The sequence below is a fragment of the Periophthalmus magnuspinnatus genome, chromosome 6 (genome assembly GCF_009829125.3).
Source record: "Periophthalmus magnuspinnatus isolate fPerMag1 chromosome 6, fPerMag1.2.pri, whole genome shotgun sequence".
In the NCBI taxonomy this organism is placed as follows: Eukaryota; Metazoa; Chordata; class Actinopteri; order Gobiiformes; family Gobiidae; genus Periophthalmus; species Periophthalmus magnuspinnatus.
In genome coordinates, this window is record NC_047131.1 from 13,258,922 (window position 1) to 13,283,503 (window position 24,582).

General features: G+C 38.7%; 1 protein-coding gene across 1 annotated transcript in view; it reads left to right on the forward strand.

Annotated features, from left to right (window-relative positions):
• The first annotated feature begins 413 nt into the window (after nucleotides 1-413).
• ptprq (protein tyrosine phosphatase receptor type Q) overlaps nucleotides 414-24,582 on the forward strand; it is a 70,053-nt gene continuing 45,884 nt past the window's right edge. The window contains exons 1-23 of the mRNA XM_055222575.1: nucleotides 414-521; nucleotides 589-714; nucleotides 2,449-2,596; nucleotides 2,671-2,955; nucleotides 4,231-4,448; nucleotides 6,296-6,479; nucleotides 7,475-7,825; nucleotides 8,776-9,087; nucleotides 10,105-10,398; nucleotides 10,838-11,140; nucleotides 12,132-12,262; nucleotides 13,184-13,313; nucleotides 13,389-13,536; nucleotides 13,615-13,721; nucleotides 15,080-15,177; nucleotides 15,472-15,640; nucleotides 15,706-15,966; nucleotides 16,661-16,821; nucleotides 19,368-19,479; nucleotides 20,710-20,812; nucleotides 21,971-22,085; nucleotides 23,310-23,379; nucleotides 23,456-23,655. Of these exons, the coding sequence (XP_055078550.1) occupies nucleotides 477-521; nucleotides 589-714; nucleotides 2,449-2,596; nucleotides 2,671-2,955; nucleotides 4,231-4,448; nucleotides 6,296-6,479; nucleotides 7,475-7,825; nucleotides 8,776-9,087; nucleotides 10,105-10,398; nucleotides 10,838-11,140; nucleotides 12,132-12,262; nucleotides 13,184-13,313; nucleotides 13,389-13,536; nucleotides 13,615-13,721; nucleotides 15,080-15,177; nucleotides 15,472-15,640; nucleotides 15,706-15,966; nucleotides 16,661-16,821; nucleotides 19,368-19,479; nucleotides 20,710-20,812; nucleotides 21,971-22,085; nucleotides 23,310-23,379; nucleotides 23,456-23,655 (4,071 nt within the window). The 5' untranslated portion in view covers nucleotides 414-476. The remainder of the gene's footprint in view (nucleotides 522-588; nucleotides 715-2,448; nucleotides 2,597-2,670; nucleotides 2,956-4,230; nucleotides 4,449-6,295; nucleotides 6,480-7,474; nucleotides 7,826-8,775; nucleotides 9,088-10,104; nucleotides 10,399-10,837; nucleotides 11,141-12,131; nucleotides 12,263-13,183; nucleotides 13,314-13,388; nucleotides 13,537-13,614; nucleotides 13,722-15,079; nucleotides 15,178-15,471; nucleotides 15,641-15,705; nucleotides 15,967-16,660; nucleotides 16,822-19,367; nucleotides 19,480-20,709; nucleotides 20,813-21,970; nucleotides 22,086-23,309; nucleotides 23,380-23,455; nucleotides 23,656-24,582) is intronic.

A 24,582-nucleotide genomic window follows, 5' to 3' on the forward strand; every position in this document is an offset into this window, starting at 1 on the left:
TAACAACTTACATAAACACACCAAAATGAAAAAGTGACGTATTGCATTGCTGTCAGTGGTATGTGAACTTGTCTCTCTCTCACTGACCTGCTTCCCCGCCTCTTTGCTTATATTCTCCTAAGCAAGTGGGCTGAACTTACACATAAACTCACCCCTCCCATACATTATAATAGAGACTGGAACATTTCTTGTTGAGTGAGAAACAGAGTCTACTACGTTTAAGTTCATACTGCTCTGATGACATGGCATGTAATCGCATGTAGTTGGATGTAACAGCTTTGAGGTAAAATCAGAGTAAAGTCAATACAACTGTCTGACTTTCGTTTTTGTCAGGGATCTAAATAGTCTGGGACTTTCCAAAGCCCAAACTTACCCACGGCTTCTGTTTGGAATGATCTTTTGAGCTGTGACTTCTCATTGTGGATGCAGGGAGTATGTGTCCAGGGTAACTCAGTGACTTGGGAATCTGATTTTCAATGGGTGGAACAGAGCAACTTCTAATATTGGCAAGTGTATGTCAGGTAAGTAACACTCTCGCAAAGATTCCCACAACACCATTTGAAATCATCATTTTTTGTTAACTCTCAGGTGGTTTGGCTGACATGTGAGCGACATTCCAGTCCTACTGAAGTTGAGATGGCGTTTCATCCCTTCCCAAACAGTCAGGAGGCTGACAGCTACCTCATCACCTGCAGGACTGCAACTCACCACCTGGTAAGACACAAAAAAATGACAAAAGCCTAATTACAATGTCTGATGCACATCCCAGGTCTGTGGTAGATGTTTTTTACAACATGTTTTATGTTGTAACATGTTACTTAACTGTAAAGTGAAGTCATTTGCACTATCACTAATAAACTGGCCAATTTATACTTTTGAAGAAGATTAGCCATGTAATAATGCTGTTACCTCATAAAAAATGTGTGCTTTGTTTCCTTCACACATGTTTGAGTAACCCTGAATTATTGTGCTGTCTACATCTCCAAAGTTCAAAATGGTCTGTTCACCCTTGTCATGAAGTTATAAAGTTAACAGCCATTTTAACTTAAATTGAACTGTTGTTGTTGCCATTAAAAAAATGGTTTAAGTTTGCCACAGGAGGTCTACAATATCTGGTGCACTGAGAAGTGAAGAACTTTCAACAAGACTCAAACAACAGCTATAGCTTCAAAATCTTTGACATCTGAATGATTTTAGTGAAGGTGTATGGAGTTTAAAAACATAGAGGAGCACTTCCTGTATTACCACTTGATGACATCACAAGGTGGAACAGATTTTTTCAGTTTGAGAGAAGAACATAGAGTAAATGTGCAGAATTTGTGTGTTAAACATGTGTGAATGAAAAACAAACAAACAACATCTCCAGGTATGTTTTGAATAGGATACAAAATTATAACATATATCAAAAATGTGTTTAGTATAGGCCTTTTAAAAGTCAAGTCTTATATCAACAAAGATGTCTGTCATTCTTCCTCTTGTCAGGGGAAATGCTTTGTAACCTGTTCAGCTATGTTTGTTCTTTGATTGTCAGATTTTGCCTTTGTTTTTGATGGCAAAATTATATGATTGTTGTGTCAATCCAGCATAAAACTGCACAGATGCATATTTCATACTTATCAAGTGCAAGTATAATTTATTTAATATAAAACAGCAGATGAATGTGCATACCACATAAACTGTATCAGATTCTGTTTGCCACTGCAATCCTTATTATATAAGTAATTAAAGTATGTTTTAGTAAAAGGTACTCTGTGTAACTTTGTCTCCAGAGGTCATTGCTTTCCCCAGGATCTTTCACAGCATAGCAATAAACTATGCATTTATTAAATTGCTAAAAAATACCTTGAAAAACATTCTTTCTGTGAGTGGAGTCGCCTCTTCAGAGATCTGACGTGGAGATAGATAAGATTAATGCCATGCTGTGGACCATTCCAGGCAAAACAACAACAACATGAAGGCTGCAGGTGGCGTACCCCCACTAGAAAAATTACCTTTAAATAATATATTTATTCTTCTGTATCCGTCGCATTAGGGATCATGAGAGACTAGAACTTCCAAAGACCCGTCAGCTGTACGTAAAACTGGCAGAGTCCCAATCATCATAACTTTTAAAGACTATGGATGGTTTATTGCAACAGTTCACTCAGGACATGTCTTTGGACAGCGGGACAGTTCTTAAAACAAGTGTTAGAGGCAGACCATTCATTTACATCTTTTTATGTCAGGTTTCCTTTGAATTATTAGGTCCACTTTTTGCAGCTAAAAGTAAGTAGTAAGAAGAAGTACATACTATTCTTGTTATATGTAGTTGTTATATTGTTATTATCTAGTGTTTTGGGATATATGTGTGATCCCAAATTCTGTTAAAATGGTGGTGTGGACAAATTTAGTTCAATAGCCCTGATCTACGTGTCTTGTCTGGCCCTAAACGTAGCTTCCATTCCCCAGGTGCATGAGGAGCCAGTAGATCGCTTGTCGTGTACTCCTGATTGCACGCTGTCCTTCCACATTGTTGAGGATTCGAGAGGTTATCGAGTCACGCTGACGCCAAGGACTAATAACAGCAGAACACTTGCACAGAGGACTTTTGACTTCAGTGAGTACCATCCAAACAATGCCCCCTGATTACACCATTCACTGAGCAGGATTCAACTATTGTGTTCTGTTTAGGCCCAGTGCCTCTGAGCAGCTTCCGTCTGTCCAGCACCACCACATCTGTGTCCTTAGCATGGAGCCTTCCCAGACAACACTTGCTCTCCACTCTAGTCCTGTACGACCTCGATGATGGTTCTGTAATCAGGACTGTGGACATAAACTCTACAGCGGGACAGTCCCATTACACTGTCAAAGATGTTCAACCAGGGGCACGCGTCAAGGCTGCTGTCATGGTGTCTGCATTTCTCAATTATCCCAGTGTAACAGTGAAGCAGCGACTCAGCATGGTTATTCAGACAGGTACAGTCAATCAGACTTTTTACAATATGTGAAAAGAAGTTTTTTAAAGTAAGGAACTAACTTACTATATTTGGAGTACAGAGTCAATTGTGAGTCATTTTAAAAGTGCAGTATGTAATTTTCTCCATAGAGTTACTTTGCCTGGCAGGTTCCACAGTATGAAAAATTACAAAGGACACAATTTTTAAATACCATAACTTATTCTGCATAAAAACTGTTACCCCTGTAGTTTAGATTTGTACAAACATGTTGTGAAATATGATTCTTGTGTTAGTTTGTCAGTTCATAATTCAGTCATTTTGTCAATTCTTCTGCACATGTTTAAAACGTGATCTTCAATATTTTTTCCAAATCATTCAGTCCTATTCCACACTGTTTCATTAAACTTATAAACTTCACGGAGTCAATGGTGAGAAGACCTTGCTCACAATAAGTATATCAATGAAAACACCTACATTTGTATCAGTTTAACACCATACTGTGCAACATTATAGACAAAGCAATGACATGTAAATGAAGACAAGCAGGTAATAGATCCTCTGGCAGAAAAGCTACATCTATAAGATAAAAGAACAGCAGGAGAGTAGAAATATACAATCAAAACTGTAGATGTTTGTCAATGCATTGCAAACATGAATTTAAGCTTATGATTTGTGAATTGTTGAGTATTTTGCCCTAAATGTATGGACAGAGGGCAAAGCTGATTATACAGTAAAATAAAAAACAGACCATCACTAGTGCAGGAAGAAAACCACATATTTATTCTTTGCTCTCAGAAGTACTTCAGCCCTACTGAATCTGAAACATCACATTTTGAAATGGATCTATTTGAACAAGCACTTGATTTGCTGCCGGAATGAAATCTCCTTTTAGTCTGCTTATACCAAATACCAAATGCTACCAAATACTTTACTTCTCGGTGCACCAGAGGACATTGTAGACTTTCAAAAGGCAAAACAGGAGTTGTGTTCTTTTGTTTGTTTTTTTCATTCACACATGTTTAAGACACAACTGGTGATTCTAGTGTATTGTAGAGTAAATCAGTTCAAGGATAAAAATAGCTGTTAACTTGAAACTACCACATGATGGAACAGAGCATTTTGAGCTTAGGAGATGCAGACAGCCCCATAATCCTGTGTGTTATTGTTAAATTAACCAAAGTGACACGGTATTGTTATGTACTACAACAACCGTTCCCTCAACAATACCTAACCGCCACCACAACGGCCTGCTTAGTGTTTGATTCATGTTGTGTTGTGTGTCTTGTGTGTCTAGCCCAGTGCCCCCCCGGCTGGCTGCCTAACAGAAGACACTGCTATACTGTTGAGAAGAAACCTTTAGCCTGGAGCCAAGCCCGACAAAGCTGTTCAGACAGGGCTGCGGGGAGTCACCTGGCCGATCTGAAGACCCGCCAAGATCTGTACTTTATAACTTCACACCTAATGAGCCTTAACAGCCTGCTGCTGCTCTGGACCGCACTCAATGACAGACTGGTAATGCACAGGACACGCCACAGAGACAACCACAAGACTAAAGGGAACTGGTTTAGCTTTGTTACATTCACAGAAAGAGCTACAGAAAAAAAAGAGTTATGTGATCCAAAAATATTTGCAAAGCTTAACTACAAATTCTCTAAAGGTATTTGCAGAGGTGGCTAGTGCTCAGATGCATTTATTCAGTTGCAGTAACTTGAGCAGTGTTTTAAAGAAATGTACTTTTCTAACAGCATACTTTTACTCCTATTTATAATCAAATCCTCACAATATTTTTAGTAAAGTAATAGTACTCTTAGTATTTGGTTTCTCTTTCCACTGTAAGTCTACAAGTGACAAAAGCTTTATGATGACAATATGAAATGATTGGGACATTTGTGTTTCTCGCACCGCTCCTTCAAATATGATTTAGCTTGGCTCATTTTTGTGTTAATCCTTTGCAAATACCAGATTTTGTGCAGTATTTAATGTTTTGTCTTTCAAATTACATGCACTTCAAACTATAAATCAGATGTTATGTTCCAACAGTTACTCTTAATTTACTCTTTCTTATGTAGTAGTTTCCCCCTTACTTGTGTAATTTCTTGGGCTACTTTGTACTTCTACTTCATTAATATTATTTGGAAGTAATGTTAATCTGACTTGAGTCAAATTTTTGGCTTCTCTACCCACCTCTGGGTAATTGAATTTTACAGATACAAATACTTCAACCACTTCAAAAACTACAAATGTAACCGCAATGTAAAACAGACAACAAGTGTGTGATATTGGTGCACTATGTGACTTTTCTGGTGAAGAGTAGAGCATCTGCGTGACTCCATTGAGATGTTATTGCTTTGTCTGGAATGTTCCACAGTATGGCATTAAATGTATCCATCTATGGAGACAAGCAGGTGATGTCAACAGGCCAAAAACTTCTGTAACGAAATAAATGAAAGATAAATAGTTAAAATCTCCTACAGTGGAAGATTTCAGGCAAAGTAATATAATCTCCATGGAGACAAGCAGGTGACCTACCCCCCACCAGTAAAGGTACATAGTTAACCTTTAAATACTACTAAAGCCTTACACTTGTATTGCACTTTTCAAGCTTGGCAAGCCTCATAAAGCGCCACACTGTATTTATTGATTCCCTCCGTACTCAGAGGTGGAAAGCTACTTCTATTGCACCAATTGCCTTGGAGTAGACAGAAGAGAGGCTGCCAATCTGTGCCCACCACCAAACACCACCCCTCACTCACACAGACCACATTCATCTTGCCCAAGGACACAACAGCAGTGTGCAGCGGTGGGCGTTCGCTCTAACCACTGAACCAGAAAGTTTCACAGAAAGTTGTCAAGTAGTACAAAAACAGTTACCAAACAAAAAAACAAACTGTGAAAGCTGCTTGAAGGTCAGTGGTGGAAAGCTTTTGAAATGAAGTGCACACTTTTCATAGAGGAAGGTTGTTTCTCATTGACAGTTTTTCAACATGGAATAGCCACATGTAAAAAATAGCTGACCTTTACAAAGATGAGTATACATAATTACCAGCGCATCTCATTATAATTACAAGACTTCGACAACCTGTGCTGTAGATGCAGAATTTTATTAATGTTTACTTTTTTATCTTTATGGCAGAATTTTATCTATAACTACAATATATTATTAATTGGAAGAGGTCTTGAAGTGTACTTAGGGATGTGCGATATATCTCTACTTTAAATATTTGTATCTGTAAAAAAAAATACAAATTACTATGAAAAAATGTCAAACGAAACTCCAAATAGATGGTCTCTAAACTTGAAACTCAATTCATCCTGTTAAGTGCACATGGTGGTTTGTCATTGTCATTGTCATTCTGCAGGCAGAGGGCCGAGCCGTGTGGTCGGACGGATCGCTCAATAATATGACCAATAGTGTGATGTCATCAGTTCTTCCGGAGAACCAGAGCGACTGCTTTGCCCTTCAGAGGAACGCCACAGGGCCCGGATACTTCCTCACTCCATTTTTCTGCAGCATCCCTCTGCCTTTCATCTGCCACTACCACAGTAAATCACCACCACTACTGTATTTACGTGACACTTTTACAGGGAGTCTGGGGTCACATTTTCTACTGTGGCTCATTTGTTTTTTTGCAGAGGAGCACATAAACACACAAGGATACAGACATGTAAAGAAAAATTGGTTCATGCTCTATGAATACATCAAATAAAAAAAGTTAAATATAATTAGATTTACTGTTGTCAAAACTATAGAAAATCAGATGCAAATTGATACTAAAGCTAGTCCAGACACTCGTTTGAGCAGAATTTAGTATTGATACTAAAAAAGTAATATTCACAGGACAGAAATGAACCTTTCGTGAATAGCTATAGAATGATCTTGAGCTGTATCAGTAACAAGTATAAGACACATGGACTAGTATACACCCATGGACCACTATGGAACCCACCTGGACCACTGAGGGATTAAACAGATATAAGGCCACATGGGAATATAAAAGAAACTACTAAGATTTAAAGTTGGAAATCGCATTCTGTTGTGAGTGTTTTTAATTACAATTGTGATATCAGAATCGGTATTGAGTATTAAGTCTATTCCTTATTATTGAAATCAAGTTTGAAATGTTAGTCTCATGACAACACTAATAAGAATAATGTTAAATCAGTAAATCAGACATTTTTGAAGGAAAGCAAGTCCTTCTTTTTCAAGCAAGTCCTTTTTCAAGATGTTTTCTCTGCATTCATAGACCTTAATCAGACTCATTCTGATATTTTTTTATGAACACGTTCTCTCCACAATGGCACGTCACTTCAAATGACCAAGTTCATTCACTCCCAGCTAATGTTCTTTCACTCTAAAGTCCTTACATAAGACTTCCCTGCTACATTGCATAAGAATGTGACATCATCTTGGTAATGCAATAATATAGCAAATAGATTTCTTTTTATATCCTGTACTTAATCCTTAAAACCTGTAAACTTGTTTTTAGACAGCAGGCACTATGCACTAAAAGCTCTGACTGTGTTTTTCTCGACCACAGTCCCGCCTGAGGTCTCCTCATTCTCCTTCGACCTGGTTCAAGTGACGGAGCGAGAGGTGGAACTGCAATGGAGTCAACCTTCTGCCCTAGTCTCGCTCACTCACTCACCTTTGGAGATATTTCTTTTGTACCAACAAGACCAGCTGAGAGACAATAAAAAAGATAGAGAACAAAGCCATATGCACAGTCACCGCCGTATGAGTAAATTGGTCAAAGTTCCCATAGCTCTCTTTTCCAGTGGAGTAACTGTGGCAGGTCTATTCCCAGGAAGCGTCTATTCCTTCAGTCTACAGGCCTCTCATCCCACGGGCTTCAAATGGAGCTTGGGACAATCCCGAACAGCACACACAAGTGAGTATGAGAAACACTTAAATATCATGTACTATCCTTCTGTGTGCTATGTCTACACTGTTACAAATGTACAATGTGCACAATGTAGCTTAGAATGCTGGAACAGAATGGCATTAAACTTCTCCCTCTGATGAGCAGGTGATACTACCAGCCAAGTAAAGTTACAGGTCAAATCTGTGTAGAGATGGTTTCACTCACAATTAGAATCCATGTTTTCAAAAGGATTTGTAAAACAAAGATTTCCAATAAAAAATAACGATAATTTTTTAAATCGTTTTCACACCACGGTGCGCACTGGATTTAGTTCTGTTGACATTCAAGGCGCATCATTCACCCAAACTCGCTCCGTGAGCCACGTGAGAGTCCCTGAGCTGATCTCCAAACTTATTTTCTAACATGCGTTGCCCAAGGTCGTGCAATGTTCACGCCACACTCGTCCCGCTCCAAAGTGTGAGTGGAGCCGCTCCGAGAGCGCCTGTTTCAAACACTCTCGGAGCGGACGCTTAATCAGAATGTGAGTGTCCTGTTCACACCAGCCAAAGCACACTGCTCTTGGAGCTATGCCCTTTTACATCTATTTAAGTGGCAGTGTGAAAAGAGCTCAATGCCATATGGTGGAACAAAGCAATAACATTTCTATGGATAAATGGAGGTGAGTGCACGTTTAAGATTTATTTACTTGTTGGAGCTAGATTATTTTATGTACTTCAAGGTGGCTGACTTTTTGAATAACCTTTTTTAACAAGTTGTGTAAAAATAAGTGTTTACATCTTCAGCTTTTTAAAAATAAATGATCTTGCAATGTTACAAACCAATGAAATGTTCAACCTCACAAATTGCTAGAAAATGACTCAAATCCAGAGTAATTTTCTGAATTCAAGTCATTTTAAACAAGACTCAATATTAAACTCTATAGTGTAGTCTAATGCATGTTGTCTTTCTCCTCACAGGGCCCTTTCCCCCTCTAAACGTCACTGTGATTGATGCTACAGTGGATCAGATACTTGTCCACTGGCTGCTGACGGACGCACACTATGTTTCAGACTGGTCCTTTGTTGTGCACTATAAAGACATGGTTTTAAAACAGGAGAGAATAGCAGGAATGGCCAATATTTCTGGATCATTTAGGAGTGGTGGACAGCACTCGTTCACTGCTGTTATTGGAGGTCTGGAGCCTTACAGGAACTACAGCATTGACGTGTATACAGTCACCAAGTATGGGATCAAGAGCTGTGGGCAGGTTCCCCTTCTGGTGCATACAGGTAAACTATAATATGTTCAAATGCATATTAATTCAACCTGGCAAGGCTGAATAGTTTGTTGTATTGACCATGACAGATAATGAAATTAGCAGCCCAACATATTGAAGTTGTCAAAAGTATCAAAAATCAGATACTAATCACTACTAAAATATAATTGAAATATAATCGAAATATTGAAACTTGAAGTATCAAATGAGTATCTAGTTAATTTAATGTTGAAAATCACATTCTATTGTCTAAAGAAAGAGTCTGTGTGATGCTGCGGTAGAGATGAGGCACAGGAGTATTTCAAAGTGTAGCTAAAACAACAAGAGAAAGGAGAGAAAAAGCCTTTAGGGGTGATTATTTGGAGTCCACAGTTTGGAATTTTATTTTCATCCATTTAATTTCTAAAAGATAGCTGTAACATCTGCAGACATGATTTACTGTGTCTAACATGTTCTCCTATTGTAGAACACAATATTTTCTGATTATTTTAAAGTGGAACTAAATGCTAAATCTTCTTTTTTCGGTGTTTTATAATAGTATTACTACTCCTTGTCATTTTTGGCAACTTTAGTGCAAACTAGTTGAATTTGCAGTTTTCTAGTAAAAAAATGTGTGTGCTGCCTCCAATGGCCCCTGCAATTTCCATCCAGGGTGACATCATTCAGGACTGCCCTGATAATAGGCAGGTGTTTGGGACAGAGTTTGAAGTGTGGATACCTGTTCGACCAATCACTCTGTTTTTATACCTCCAGACCCTGCCCCTCCTCCCCCTCACTCTCTTTTTTTGTCCACAGGCACTGCCCAGTTTAGCAGCTCTATTTGAAATGCGGATATGGGCGGAGTTTATGTGTTTAGACCCACTTTAAAATAATAATATTAAAAGTACCCATCCACCCTCCAAATACACAAAGTGCTTTCATATAATGTCATATATAACGTCCCTGCTGAGTGCATTTTTTTGTAATAATAATAATAATAATAATGTCCATGTTTAGTCTCTGATAGCTGACTTGACACTTTGTTTTCAAGCAGTGAGAACTCCACGTGGACTGGTGGCAGAGACTTCAGCAGATAACTTGACTGTGTGCTGGGACACTCAACATGCAGACCCTCCAGACAGATATGAAGTCACATCCCTGTCACTGCATAATGCCAGGGTTACATCTACAGTGGTGCATCCTGGGAGGCCTGAAGGACTCTGGGAAACTCAGTCACTTTGTGTTTCTATGGGTCCTTTTATTCCTGGACAAACTTACAACATAGGAGTGGTGGCTTTTAAAGGGAATGACAGAAGCCAGGAGACCACTATGTTACACACTGCAAGTATGACAAATATAATGTCAATTAATACAACTATATTTAATACATGTATTTTAAAGGTGCAGTAAGTAATTTTATTGGTTGTCTCTGAGAAGATGCATTTGCTTTACCAAGATTATCCTATAGTATGGCATTAAACTTATCTATCTCTATGGAGACAAGCGTGTGTAGAGGCAACTCCGGTCACAGTAAGAATGTATGTTTTTCAGAGGTTTGCTTTTGTTGTTGCAGTAATTAATAGATCGTTGAATAAATGCCCGAAAAGAAAAAACAAAAAATAAAAACAGTCCAACATTCTAAGCAAAGCAATGACATCTCCATGGAGACAAGCAGATGGCGGATCATCCACCAGAAAAGTTAATTAGTGCTCCTTTAAAGGTCTCATATAATGTCAAATTGTCTCATTTTATGTTTAAATTACATTTCTGTCTTTTTCTTTTAGAGCCAGTGTCAGTCCAGGTGGCCGTCCCTCTCTCAGTCAGCGCCACAAATGTCCAGCTCTACGTCCAGCCTCCACAAGTCGGTTTGATGGATGGGGTCAAAGTTTGTGTTTGTCCAAAACTCTGTGACCCCACATGTGAGGACTTTATTTGTGGCCTTACCTGTGACTGGTCTGCTCTCCACGCTAATGTCCATACTGTTACCATTAACAATCTCAGCCCGGGCTCACAAGTGCAATTCAAGGTGTTCAGCACAAGCAGAAATCAAACCGGACCACCTTACTTCACCAAGCAAATTAGAACAAGTGAGTCGGTTGTTAGTATCTAAACATATTCTGGCAGCTCGTTCTGCTGCTTCACTGGGGATGAGGCAGGGGGGCTGTAGCTGAAATGACTGGGACAATGAGAGGAGAGGGAGTGGTTTTATATTAATTGATTGAGATGTGTTTGGTCGAGACGCAGTGGTAACAAGCTGTGATTATATTTGATAGGAGCAGAAATGGGCAGTACTCAGTTACTTACAGTTACTTGAGTAACTTTTTTAAGAAATCGTATTTTTCAGAGTACTTTTTTAGTAGCATACCTTTACTTTTACTTGAGTAAAAGTGTTTTGTTTACTGATCCTACTGTGAGTAGCAAAAGCTTTATGTTGACAATGATGAATGAATGAAATGATTTGATCATTTGTGTTTCTTGTCGCACTCTTCAGATATGATTTAGTTTTCAAATTTTTGTGGTTTGTCCTTTGAAAATACAACATTTTTAACATTTTTAATTTTTGGTCCTTCCCATTATATACATTTTAAATTATAAATCAGATGGCATGCTCTGACAATTTTTCTTTAAATTACTCGAGTAGTAGTTTTCCCAACTACTTTTTACTCTTACTTGAGTGATTTCTTGGACCACTTTGTACCTCTACTTGAGTAATAGTAATTTTGAAGATGTTACTCTAATTGAGAACTTTTTTTGTCTACTCTACCCAGAACCTCTGGACAGGAGGAAATTTACACTTATAACTTTGTACCAGTGTAACATTATAATAATAATTTAATAATAATAATATATATATATTTTTCTTTACAGATTTCAAATATATTTTAAGGTCTGACTTTTCTCTCTACTAATTTTCTTGCTATAACGCAGCACTGTATCTGACCTCGACCACTAACATGTATTCACTGCAAAACTCAAGGGTTAAAAATAATTCAGGCCCTGGATAATTAGTGCAGTATGAGCATAAGTGTAAAGCAGTAATTACCGCACTAACGTGTGTGATCTGGTTTCTAATTACAGGCCTTGCTCCTCCCAGCAGGCTGAGGGAGGGAGTGGTCACCCATTCATCTATAGAGCTGCTTTGGGACCCTGCTCCGGGGCATGCTGGCAGCTACGAAGTCATCTGTTTCAACTGTGAACACACACATATGGTAAAAGGTTTTGTCTCTAATGTCTAACTTTTGACATTATTTTAACCAGCAGCTTTGTTAGAATATTAACATTACATTTCATATGGTGCATTTTTTTAGCTTCTACCTTTTCCATCTCAACCAGTTGAGTTGTTTATGGATTTTCTGTTTATGTCAAATTGAATGATGCTCATATGGGCATTTTTAAGTACAGTTTTTATTACTTATTTCTCTATTGCTTATTACTTTATTATTTCTTTATTCAAATAGATTCAAATGAAAATATGCATTGTTTTGTTTGGTTGTTGTTGCTGAAAAACATATAAAAGCATGTGTCCTTACTGTGAGCAGATTTGTATCTCCACAAATCTGACTCTTATTTGTCCTGGAGCAGGGACTCCTCCTGCTTATTTCCATTGAAATGTTGTTCCTTTAGCTATAATCTTCCAAAATATGGCATATCTTTCTCCATGGAAAATGTTCTAAAGTATGGTTTGCTTTCTGTGTCTATGGAATTTTGCAGGTGATATACCACCTTCAAGTTACACACTGTACCTTTAACACTGCATTAATCATTTACTTCTCAGTGTCTTGTCCACAGACACAACAGCAATTTGCACTACTAAATATCAATATCTCAAATAAATCAATATTTGAATAATCTGCCCACCTCTGATCAACAAATCAAACCACCAAGGTTTTGGTTTGCAGGTGACAGCTCCAAACACTAAATCAGTCTTTACCACAAAAACATTCCCACAACTACGTTATACATCTGAAACAGTATTCCATTAAAAGATGCAGTATTGCCTTGAGCAGGTGACCAATTTACTGTTGCTTCAGGCAGTCAGCATATATCTACTTTGTACTACAGAGAAGCCTAATGTGCCCTTCCAACTTTTGCTATAATGATTTAGCTTTGATTAATTCTTGTCTGTAAAGGTGCAGAAAGTCCCTGGTCAAAGGGCCAAGTACTCCTCCCTTACTCCCGGAACACTCTATCACTTTGCGGTGTGCACGGAAAAGCGGCTCTTCCCGGACTCCTCTCCTGTCAACATAAGCATCACTGCAGGTAAACTTGTACTGGAGACTCAAATATTCCTATTCCCATTTCGGCAGTTACACTAATTGTTTTTTCACACACCAGCTCCCAGCCCTGTAGAGCTGTCCATTGGCAATAAAACCACATCATCTATATGCATTAGTTGGGCCACGAGCCGAGGAGTTGTGAGCGGTTTTCTGCTGTCAATCAAAAATGTGACAGCCAAACCAATCAATATGCATCCGGAGCACAGGTCATTTGTGGCTAGCAGTATATAGCATGAATGATAAGAGCCCAGCTTTTATTCTCCGAACCTGTTTTGTGTTTACAGAGGGCACTGTTTCCGAGGGCTCACTCCAGGAACCAAATATACTATTGAAGTAATGAGTCTCAGTGGAGAGCAGAGAGGTCAACCCACTGTTATTACGCTCCATACGAGTGAGTCTGAAAACCATGGTTATGTTGATTATTAAATTAATTTAAAGTGGAACTAAACACTAAATCTATTCTTTGCTACTAAACTCTGTTGTAAAACCATTATCTGTTCCTTGTAATTTTTGCAAATTTTTATAAGTGAATTTGGAGCTTTCTGGTCAAAAACCTATTATCTAAGTTTGCACTTCCTTCAGTGGCCTCTGCAATTTCCAGTAGTTGGTGACATCACCAAAGTTTAAAGTACAGATACCTATTAGACCAATTATACTCACTTATTCCTCACCCCTCACTCTCTTCTTTAGTCCTGCAGGTACTGCCCAGTTTAGTAGCTCTATTGAAATATGGTTGTGGGTAGACTTTGGGTGTTTAATTTAACTTTAACAAGAAACAAATTAAGTTCTAGTTTGATTAAAATATAATTATGACAGGGAAGAGGGGCATATGAAAAGGAAGTGTGTTCTTGTGTAGTAGAGTTCACTTTACTGATAACTTTTCATTGTGTAAGTGTGAGTGGGGCGGTGATATGAAATAAATTAATTTTCAAAATGATATTAGTGCTCACGCCTTAAAGCATGGGCTTCACAAAGGAAATCAATGTATGCGCACTAAGCCCTAATTATTTCTCTAGTACTGTGTATATTGCTGCACAGAGATTAGGTAGCTGAAAGAATATGATAGACCCATTTTATACTAGCAAGTGATTTTGTCAAACAAAAATAAGAAAAATTCTGATAACATGCATGATGTAAAAATGTTTTAGTTGAGATAGATTGGTGCAAAAATTTTAATTAGAATAGCTTGGAAATATTTATAAACAACTGTGTTGAAAGGCTTTATTAATCATTTATTTTGTATCAAAACCATAATAAAATCATAAAATGTAAAAGTGCACTATGTAATCATTCTGGTGAACGGCACTCCACCTGCTTGTTTCCAACAAGATGTTATCGCTTTGCCTAGAGTGTTCAACATTATAGCCAAATTGTCCATCTCTATGCAGAGTAACACCACCGGATTACAAGTTACAAGTTGGTTCTATGGAGACCTGAGCCTACTCAAATCAAGAATACATCTTTTTCAGATATTTTTGTGATGAAAACACATTATTGAACAAATGCTAGCTAGATAAGTTACGCTAGATAACAGGTGACAGACCTTCCAGCAGAAAAAAAAAGTTACATACAGAATGTTTAAAAATAATAGTTTCAACAACTATGTGTTTGAAATGTGCAATACCGAACACAACAACAATAGATTAAGCACACGTTGTAAGAGGTCACTCACATATGACTACCACCAGGAGGAGCGTAGTTTAGTCTGCACTCCCCTATGATATGTGCTCACTGATATTGTGTCTGCAGCTCCACAGACGCCTCAGGACGTGACTCTGTCCGAGCAGGGGGTCACACATGTCTTTGTTGCCTGGAGACCACCACCTGGACTTGTGGATGGCTACAAGGTATCAGGAAACCAAAATGTTTGCACTGTGCCCAATGAGAAGGCAGAAGAGAACACACCTCACGATATGGATTCAGAGAATTGGACTGAAAACGCTTTTTTTTTAGGCTGCTTGCGTCAGGCTGTGAGCTCAGCTCTTGGTCTCTAAGTAGCAGCTGACAGCACACTGCAGCTTCAGTTACCACCCTTTTAAAGATGTATGACCTGTGCCTGAGCTACGGCCAGGAAGCATGACCCAGCAGTACACACACTCATGAAAGAAAACAAACATTTATCCTCTATTCTTTTGTTCTAGGTGTGCTTTGGACTGCAGTTTGTCAACAGAACATTTTGGAAACATGTTTATGTTCAAAGTCCAAGTTACGAGATCAGCCACTTGACTGCTGGGTCAGATTATGGACTCAGTGTTCAGAGTGTTCTGGGCTCTGATCTCAGTTCAGCTGTGTACAGGAACTTCAGTACACGTAAGGAAGATGATCTTACTTCAGGCCTGTCAAACGCAAGTAAAAGCACATCAAATATGTTTTAGGACCAGCGGGAGTGTGTGGTCTCCATTTGGACTACATCAACTCCTCATCCGTCTCCATCCGGTGGGACAATGCAGCTGGTGACTTTGACTTCCACAGAGTGACCGTGGCCAATGCCTCTGTCACAAGCACTTGGAGCACACTAAAGGAGGAGCCCGTCGCCATGGTTGCAGGCCTACAAGATGGCTGCACTTACAACTTGAGTGTTGAGAGAGTGAGAGGAGCGCATGTGGGGAGAGCAGCCTCTCTGACAGTAAGCACAGGTAGTTATAGCAGCAAAGGTTAGATAGACTATAGACAGCTTTAACTTTATAGAATGTGATAATATCTCAGATGAAGGGCAGGGGACAAGATTATTTTGTAGTGAGGGACTATTCAGAAAAGCCTTTAATGTAGAACCTGATCCCTAAATGCTCTGTCATCCATTGAGTAATCCCACTCTTTTTGACATTATTGATACTTTTTGACATTATTGATACTTTTCATTAAAGCGCACAAGCCTACGTCACCAATACTTTTGCATGGCAATTTTCCATAATTATACAAAATTGTACACAACAACTTGACCAACCTGATGCGATGTACAGTACCGGTAGTTTGATTCGCAGGATGCTCACTGTTTGTGGGAAGGGGGAGTGAGCAAAGGGAGTGGGAAGCTTCAAAAACTTTTCAAAATATTACAAGGCAACACCTATTCATACCTCATCAATGTCAAATACTCCCTCTTTAACCTGCCGAAAGAACATTTTTAGTTTTATTCTTAACAGCCCATATTATCCATCAACTAGCTTAGAGAAATATGCTATTTGAATCCTAAAATGCTTATTCTAAAATATAATCCTTCTCTGCCCTATAGCTCAGTTTTAACCTATAGACTCGTTAGAATGTTTTGACAGCCCATGAACCAACCCTGGTCTATATACTCTCACATACTGTCTTCTCTCTGCTTGTCCTGAGTGCCAGCCCCAGTGAGGGAAGTGTGTGTCCAAAATGTGTCCTCCCATGCCTTCTCATTACTCTGGCCCGAAGCAGAGGGCTGTGTAGATCATTATCAAGTGACCCTACGACCGGATGAGGGCAAAGTCACAGTGCACCCTGCCCAGAATGGATATATACAGGTACACAAATCCACACTTCTGCATACATCCCACCATCACTTTGTTGTCTTCTCATACAACCCACTGCAAAAATAATTATCTACATTTTGCAATATTGTTACACAATGAGAAAGAAGACATATCATTTGTAGGCATGCCATGTGACTTTTATTTTTTTAAGGTGACTTTCCGGTTGGAGGGTCTACTACTTGCTTGTCGCTTAGGGATGTTTTAGTTTGGCTCAAATGTCCCACTGTATGGCATTAAAGTTGTTTATCTCACATTTATTCAATTACACCTGTTTGATAGCTATAAAAATATTGAAAAAACATGCATTTTTACTGAGAGCGGGCTATCTTCTCCACAGATCTGACTAGTAACTTAGCCTGGTGGCATCACCCGTTAATCTCCCTGGTGATACATATGTTTAATGCCATACTGTGGAAGTAAATTAGAAAAAATCTCAATGAAATGTCTTACTACTATCCAAACTTCAGGTATGTTTAAACTAAGCTTTGCCCCTCAGCATCTCTTCCTGAATAGCAGGTGTCACTTACCTCCAGCTGAAACCCTACACAGACACTGCACACAGTGGAGTAATAGATCTCATTCATTATTAAGTTTGCCTCATGAGCTCAACTCTGAATCATTCATTGACTTAAGCACATCTCCCAGTAGAGCTTCAGGGACCAGAGGGAGCAAGTTAGCCTCATGCTAATGGCAATAGTGTTTAGCATCCATGGATAACCATTTACTTTACTGAATATAACAGGATTATTATTCAGTGCTGACATAACACAACTGTCTCTTGGATCTGTACTTTTTACCACTTCAAATTGGCTCCTTGTTACTGCCCTGGATTAAAACAACAGCTGATGTTGGGAGGCTGACAGTGGACACTACTCCACTGAGGAGGCCTCTGCTTGTTAGCTCTTCTCCATACTAACTGTATGCCCTAGCATGGCCTTTTTGTCCCTGCTTTTTATATTCTCTTTTGGACACTCACAGGTAAGAATGCTAAGCTTCTTTGGCTTTCTTTGGCTGTCTTTTTGCAGTTACAGAGGACATGCTTGTTTGAGTAATCTTGCGTTGCTCTTTATTCAAGGCTTGAATGGTCACAAAATTTCTGTTTACACTTACCTCCTATTCCCACCTACTGTTATGTAATTACTTGTCATTTTTTCAGAAATAACCCTCTGGATTGGATTCATATTTGTAGTTTGTTTATTATAGTTTTGAAAGCTACATTTTCTTTTATGGCGATAGGCTACGTGAAAAAATACTTGAGAAATGTGTGCGTTTGAAATGTATGTTGGACTACAAAAATGTTTCATATTTCAGAATGCCTTTACCTCAATAAACAGATTGCTACCTATTTCAGAGCAGCAATGACAAATGTACAGTGTGGTTGTAATGCCGATATTATACAGTTTCAAATAGCAAAGTGCAATAGCATGAGCGGTGAGATGCATATGGTGCATTGCAGCTGATACACTTTCAGAGATATAGAAATGGCTTGGTCATATTTCTGAGCGATAACATAAGGTATGAGTCTGACAGCAGCGGGAAACAGCCGCAGTGTAGCTGTACAAATGCTGTTTGCAGCCAGCAGAGCAAAACGCAGAGGGCACCTGAAAACACTGGTCATCAGTCTAACCCTACATGAAAAGTGTGAATATGCAGGCACAAACTGGAACAGGCCGGATCTCCCATAAGCAGCTACTTTCAGCCTCACATGATTTCATGGTGTTGAAGAAATCTCATATCTCATAAAGAAGGTTCCTAATGTTTCACAATATCAGTGTTATTTGGCCATCATGCCTGTCAGCATTTCACAGGTCCCAGTTATTGAAAATGTAATCCATGAATTACTTTAATTCACAAGGAAATATACAGTATGTAGTGGCTATTTGTATATACATGACTAGTATTATACACCTTTTGGAGGCATATTATACAAAATCTATTTTAACCTTGTTATTATCATTAGTTTACACAAAATTGTATTTTAATTGATGAATTCATGTTTGAGTAACATGTTTCTTGTATCCAGGAATTTTTCCCCCCATCTTATCCCCATACCTGCCCACATCCCTGTGCTTAGTGGTGATTATTAGAAAAATGAAGGTGCAAGTTTCTAAAATGTCACGTCACTTTTCAACAATAAAAAAAATGTAAATAACAATCTGTTGTGTGCTACTATGAAGAGTTGGGCTTCTCAATTCTGAAGTTGTGAACAGGAAGTCGACTGTTACACACGTCAAATATTAATTTACAATACTACATACGTTTCTTTAAGAGTAATAGATTGTATTTAATTAGATAATAGTTGTTCTGAAATTATACTACTATGACATTTAATGACCTAACCAAATAACCATCTAACATTAAGGGAAATGGTAACTTAACTTGGAAAAACTGTACTTTCTTCTTCTTTCTTTCTTTCTAAAAGTTATGCATTCTAGTATATGTGCAGATACGAGTGATGAGATTTCAATGATTCTGCATAATTATGACATCAAATGATACTTTATGGTTGTGAATTTGATGCATGTTTGTGTCCTCAGGCACATGTGTTGAGTGTGACCCCCTCCACACAGTACAATGTAACCGTGTCAGTCGCAGCCTCCTCCCACATCAGCCCTGGAGTCAGCCGCATGATCAGCACCAGGAACAGCGGTGAGACCCTCCAGAGTCTTTTATCATCTCATCTGTAGAACAACTATTTCTCTCTATTCAAAAGTTGCGTTCTATTAGGCCTGCTAACAGTTTTCTTTCGCTGCTGCAATGTTATTATTCTGTTTACATGAGAATGAAAATCAAATAACCAAAGCAATGGGAGACCAAAAATAAAATCTCTAGCCAATATATATTTTTTATCTGCCTGAAATTGATAACCTGACGATATTTTTGCAATCCATCAGATATATGCAAAACATATTAAGTATCTAGGTTTAGATTCAAGTATCACACAACAATTAAATGGACTGTAAAAAAAAAGTTGTATTTTGAAAGACAATATTCATCAGCTATGCATTTACTGCCATGTAAGCAAAATGAGGCTCAAATAAATAAATAAAATAAATACATTCTACAGAAACAAAAGAAAAAAACAACAACTATATTATCTCGTAGACCAGTGTTTCTCATATGGTGGTGTGTGGGTTCCTTTAGGTGGTACTTGGACAGCTATTCAGTTTGTGGGTTTGCTTTTTTGGGTTAGAACTACAGTGAAAAGGATGCAGTCCACTTGTAGACCTTGATTTGCTCTAGATTAGACCTTAGACCGACATTATCATATTATTATATGCTAATTTAGATTTGGTGGTACTCTGAAAGACAAATCTTTTCTTTGGTGGTACTCGGTGTGAAAGGTTTGAGAGCCATTGTTTTAGATGATATATCACTCAATTCTAATGATGAAATATCTGCCATTATTTTATCGTCAGACTTCCAAAACCTTTCCAAAACTTGTAACACTCCTATCCAGCCAAAGTGGGTGGAGCGGTGTGGTAAACAGTCAGAAAAGACCCGTGTGAATGGTATCTTGAGTATGCATCTTCCGAGGTCACTACTACTTTCTATGATCCAGTATTTCCCCGACACAAAAATTCTATTAAGTTTGGTTTGCTGGTGATGGCTACTTATCATTTAGAATCCTCTAATCTCACGTCTTAGATTCCATACGGCCGTGGATCTGGGTGCTCTCTTGTGTATTTGGTTTATCTGTTGTAACTTTAGCCCAGGCTTTTGAAGCAAACCGTGAATACGCCTGAAGTGAATGTCACTGAAATGTCAGTGCTGTGTAAGGGCTCATTCATCCGAGTTCAACCCAAAACACTCTTGCACCCGTTAAGCACAGGCCTCCCACTTCTTCTTCAAATGACTGCTTATTTTTGGTTCCGCTAGTGCCCTCTACCCCATTTGGCCTCGAGGGTCACACTTCGGGCACAAACGGTATCTTGCTGTCTTGGACAATGACAGATGCAAAATACACTGACTTTATTATCAGGTATTGTTTATTTTTTATATTTTTTATATTTTAAATTTGCACTATCTAACTTTTAAGGTGAGGGTCCACCATTTATTTGTCTACAGAGAGTCAATGTGCTGTCTGGAATGTTCCAAAGCATTAAGCATTGCATTAAATTAATTAATTAAATTAATATTACACAAGCTTTAAGCCGTGTTATAACGTTGTTACCTCCTCAAAAACCTACCCAGAGTTGTGTTTTGTTTCATTCACACATGTTTGAGTAACACTTTATTATTAGTCTGTCTACATCTCCAAAATGCTCCCTTTCACTTTGTGATATCATGTGGTGATAGTTTTCAATTTAACAGCTACCTTTTACCTTTAGTTCAGGAAAAATTGGCAATACCAGGGATTAAAACACTCAAAAAACTCTAGGGAAGGTATATGGAGCACTTCCTGTACTACCACATGACATCACAAGGTGGAACAGAGGTTTTTTGTGTTAAACATGTGTTATTGAAACAAAACTCCATGGATGTTTTTGATGGGGAATAGCATTATATAGGCTCATTAAGTCTATCTATCTTCTATTTAATAAATATAGGTGTCTTCATGTCTTGCCCCAAAACGAATTCTCTAAAATCAACTGTGCTCAGTAGAACCATCAGTGGAATCAGCTCCCAAGCGCAGCAAGTACAGATGAAGTAAAACATAACCTCAAGAATCATGACAGTTACTATAGATGACGGTATGAACATTGATGCAGCCATTACTCTTATTACTGTAAGTTTATTACATCATTACTTTGAAATGTAAATGTAACTAATTTATATTGTATAATGGCTATTTTTAAGAGGGAATCAGGAAATATAGAGGCCATTGAAACTGGCATCTAATCAGGATGCTAATAAAACAAAAACTAATAAAAACTTTAAATAATAAGAATACTTTTCAAAATGTGCCTGTGAAGATCTGTGAAGAGCAGAATTGCCTCTTCACAGATCTGACCTACAACTTGGCTTGGTGGTGTTACATTCTTTTCTCCATGGAAATAGATCAAACTGTGGAAAATTACAGGCAAAGTAACAACCATGGAGACAAGCAGGTGGCAGACCCTCCACCAGAAAAGCTACATAGTGCCCCTTTAATTTGTTGAAATGTTTTGGAATCCTCTAAAATGGCCTTTCCCTGTAGGTACAGGGAGGTGTGTCCTTACCCTGCCACTGACTTCACAGAGGAGACCATGTTCCTTGATTCCCCTGTCGTCCTGCTAACTGAGCTAATATCCGGCTCAACATACCAGTTTCAGGTACAAACAATTCCTTTATTTATTATAAAATGGCCTTCTTACTCAAATCCCACTGAGCTATTGTCTGCATTTGGCAGAATGCAGGTAATTGATCCAGATTGCATTATTAAGCAGGTAAAGGGATCTATGGATAAAGCAGGGTTCTTTCCACAGTCTGTTGTCACTGGGCTTCAGCATGATCACGCTTATTAGTTTTCAGAATTCATTAACCCACCCTGACCTTCATACACAGGCCAACTATCAAACATGCATGTTTGTCAAGAGCGATGTGTGCAGGGATCTGATTACCACCATATTAGTTATTATTATTATTACATAATACTTACAAAGGATTGTGTGATCATGGATGTGTCTGTGTATGTTAGAACCACAATATATATTTTTTGTCTAACTGCATACAGAGAGTTGTAACTCTGACAGTCTTGAAGGAAAATATATTACAGCACATTAGAGAACAGAGAATACGATTATTCTCTTTGGACTCTGATACTTGTTAGAGCGTCCTTTCCTGATCCACTGAGGAGTGAAGCAGAGTCTTAAAACAAGAGCTGCTAGCTTCAGAGTTGAGATGTATCAAGGCAAATTGAGCAGTGAAAGGATCCTTTGAGTCTGATGAAGGTCAATACATTTTAAAGTGGACATATTATTTGAAATAGACTTTTATGAGCTTTTAACCATGTTATGAGGGTGTCTCCTCACCATTATCTTACTCAGAGTTGTGTTTTAATTGATTGATGCATCTTTGATTGATCTTCTCCAAAAACACAGGAGCACTTGCTGAATTACCCCTTGCTCTCAAGGTGGTTCAGAGTATTTGGCTCTGGAGAGGGTGACTTAACATGAACACAGATGAACAAAACACAACTTTGAAAATGTTTTGCATGAGAAAAGAATATTATAACATGTTATAAAAACTCAAATATGATACAATAATTAATATGACCTAATGAACATGTAAACATGTAATTGGAATGTAGACTAAATCTCATAAAACACATGCATTCATTTACCAGAGTACACGGAAAATGTGTGAGTGAAGTGTCGTATTCAGGGGCATAACGGCAAGGATAGAATTGCCCTACCCTACCACTGAACCCTGTCACAGTTAATCATGGATTACAGTACATAAAATAGACTAAAAGATGAATATGAGTGTATAATATCATTCACTCTTTGTCCTTTTTGTTACAATTTGAAATAAGACAATTCTGTTTTCTTCACCAGGTAGCAGCTGTTTCTTCTGGTATTTCTGGAGCTTTCAGCAAATCTTTGTACATAAAAACAGCAGAGTCCCGTGAGTACACATTATTATAATAAAGAACAACACAATGCTGTTTACTGATGAGTGTATGTGCTTGTGGTCTATACAGCTCCTGGACATGTGACCAACCTCACTGCATTTGCACAGAACCACTCGCATGTGGTGGTCACCTGGTATCTGCCCCAGCGCATCAATGGTCTCATTACAAAGTTCAGTGTCAATGTCAAACATGCCCGAAATGGAATGGTGGTCCGCAGGATCAACGTGAATGCAGAGGAGATCATGAGTATTGCACTGCCACACTGCAATGTAAGACCTGTGGGCATTAAGGGTACTTCACTCTGTTGGTTTTGATCCTATCTATCAGGTGGGAATTTTTCTGTGAACCTAGAACAGTACTTCTCCTCTGTCCCTCCCTTAGAGCACGTTGTCCCCTAGGGTTCGACATTAGTGCCGGCCCTGTTCGCTCTGTACATGCTTCCCTTTGAATTTGATGTTCGACTATATCTGCCAGTGACTGCCAGTGACAGCTAGGCCACAGTCAGAGCTCTGCAGGACTGTCTCAGAGATGTGCAGACTTTACTGAGCACAAACTTCCTGAACTTAAATGAAAATAAAACTGAGATTGTGGTGTTTGGCCAAACTAACCTGCTGCTTGGGCATGACAGTGTGATTGGTTCTCCGTCCTCTTATTGTCGCCCTGCAATGAGGAATCTTGGGATGATTTTGGCCTCTATGTTCAAACTGGACGTTAGCTCTGTCATAAAGTCCAGCTTTCAGCTGAGTGTCCTTGCTAAAGTAAAGCCCTACCTTTGTGGGCACAAAAGCACATTTGTAACATCATGTCTGGATTATTGTAATTCTTTGTATGTGGGGCTGGAGCAGGGCTCCCTGCGGTGCTTACAGAATGTCCACGCTGCAGCTTGTCTGCTGACTAAAACTAAGAGACAAAAGGTTGCCGTGCAACCTCCACTGACTCCCTATTTCATATTGGGTGCAATTCAAAATGTTATTGATTGTGTTTAAATGCCTACACTCTATGGGTCCTCTATATATGTGGGAGTTACTACAGCTCTATATTCCACCCAGAGCCCTGAGGTCAGATGATCAGCTCCTGCTGGCTGTGCCCAAAGCTAGGCTCAACACCAGAGGTGACTGAGCCTTTTCTGTGGCAGTGCCCAGATTATGGAACCATGTAATGTTAGACTTACTAAATTGTAAGTGTCACACTGCCAC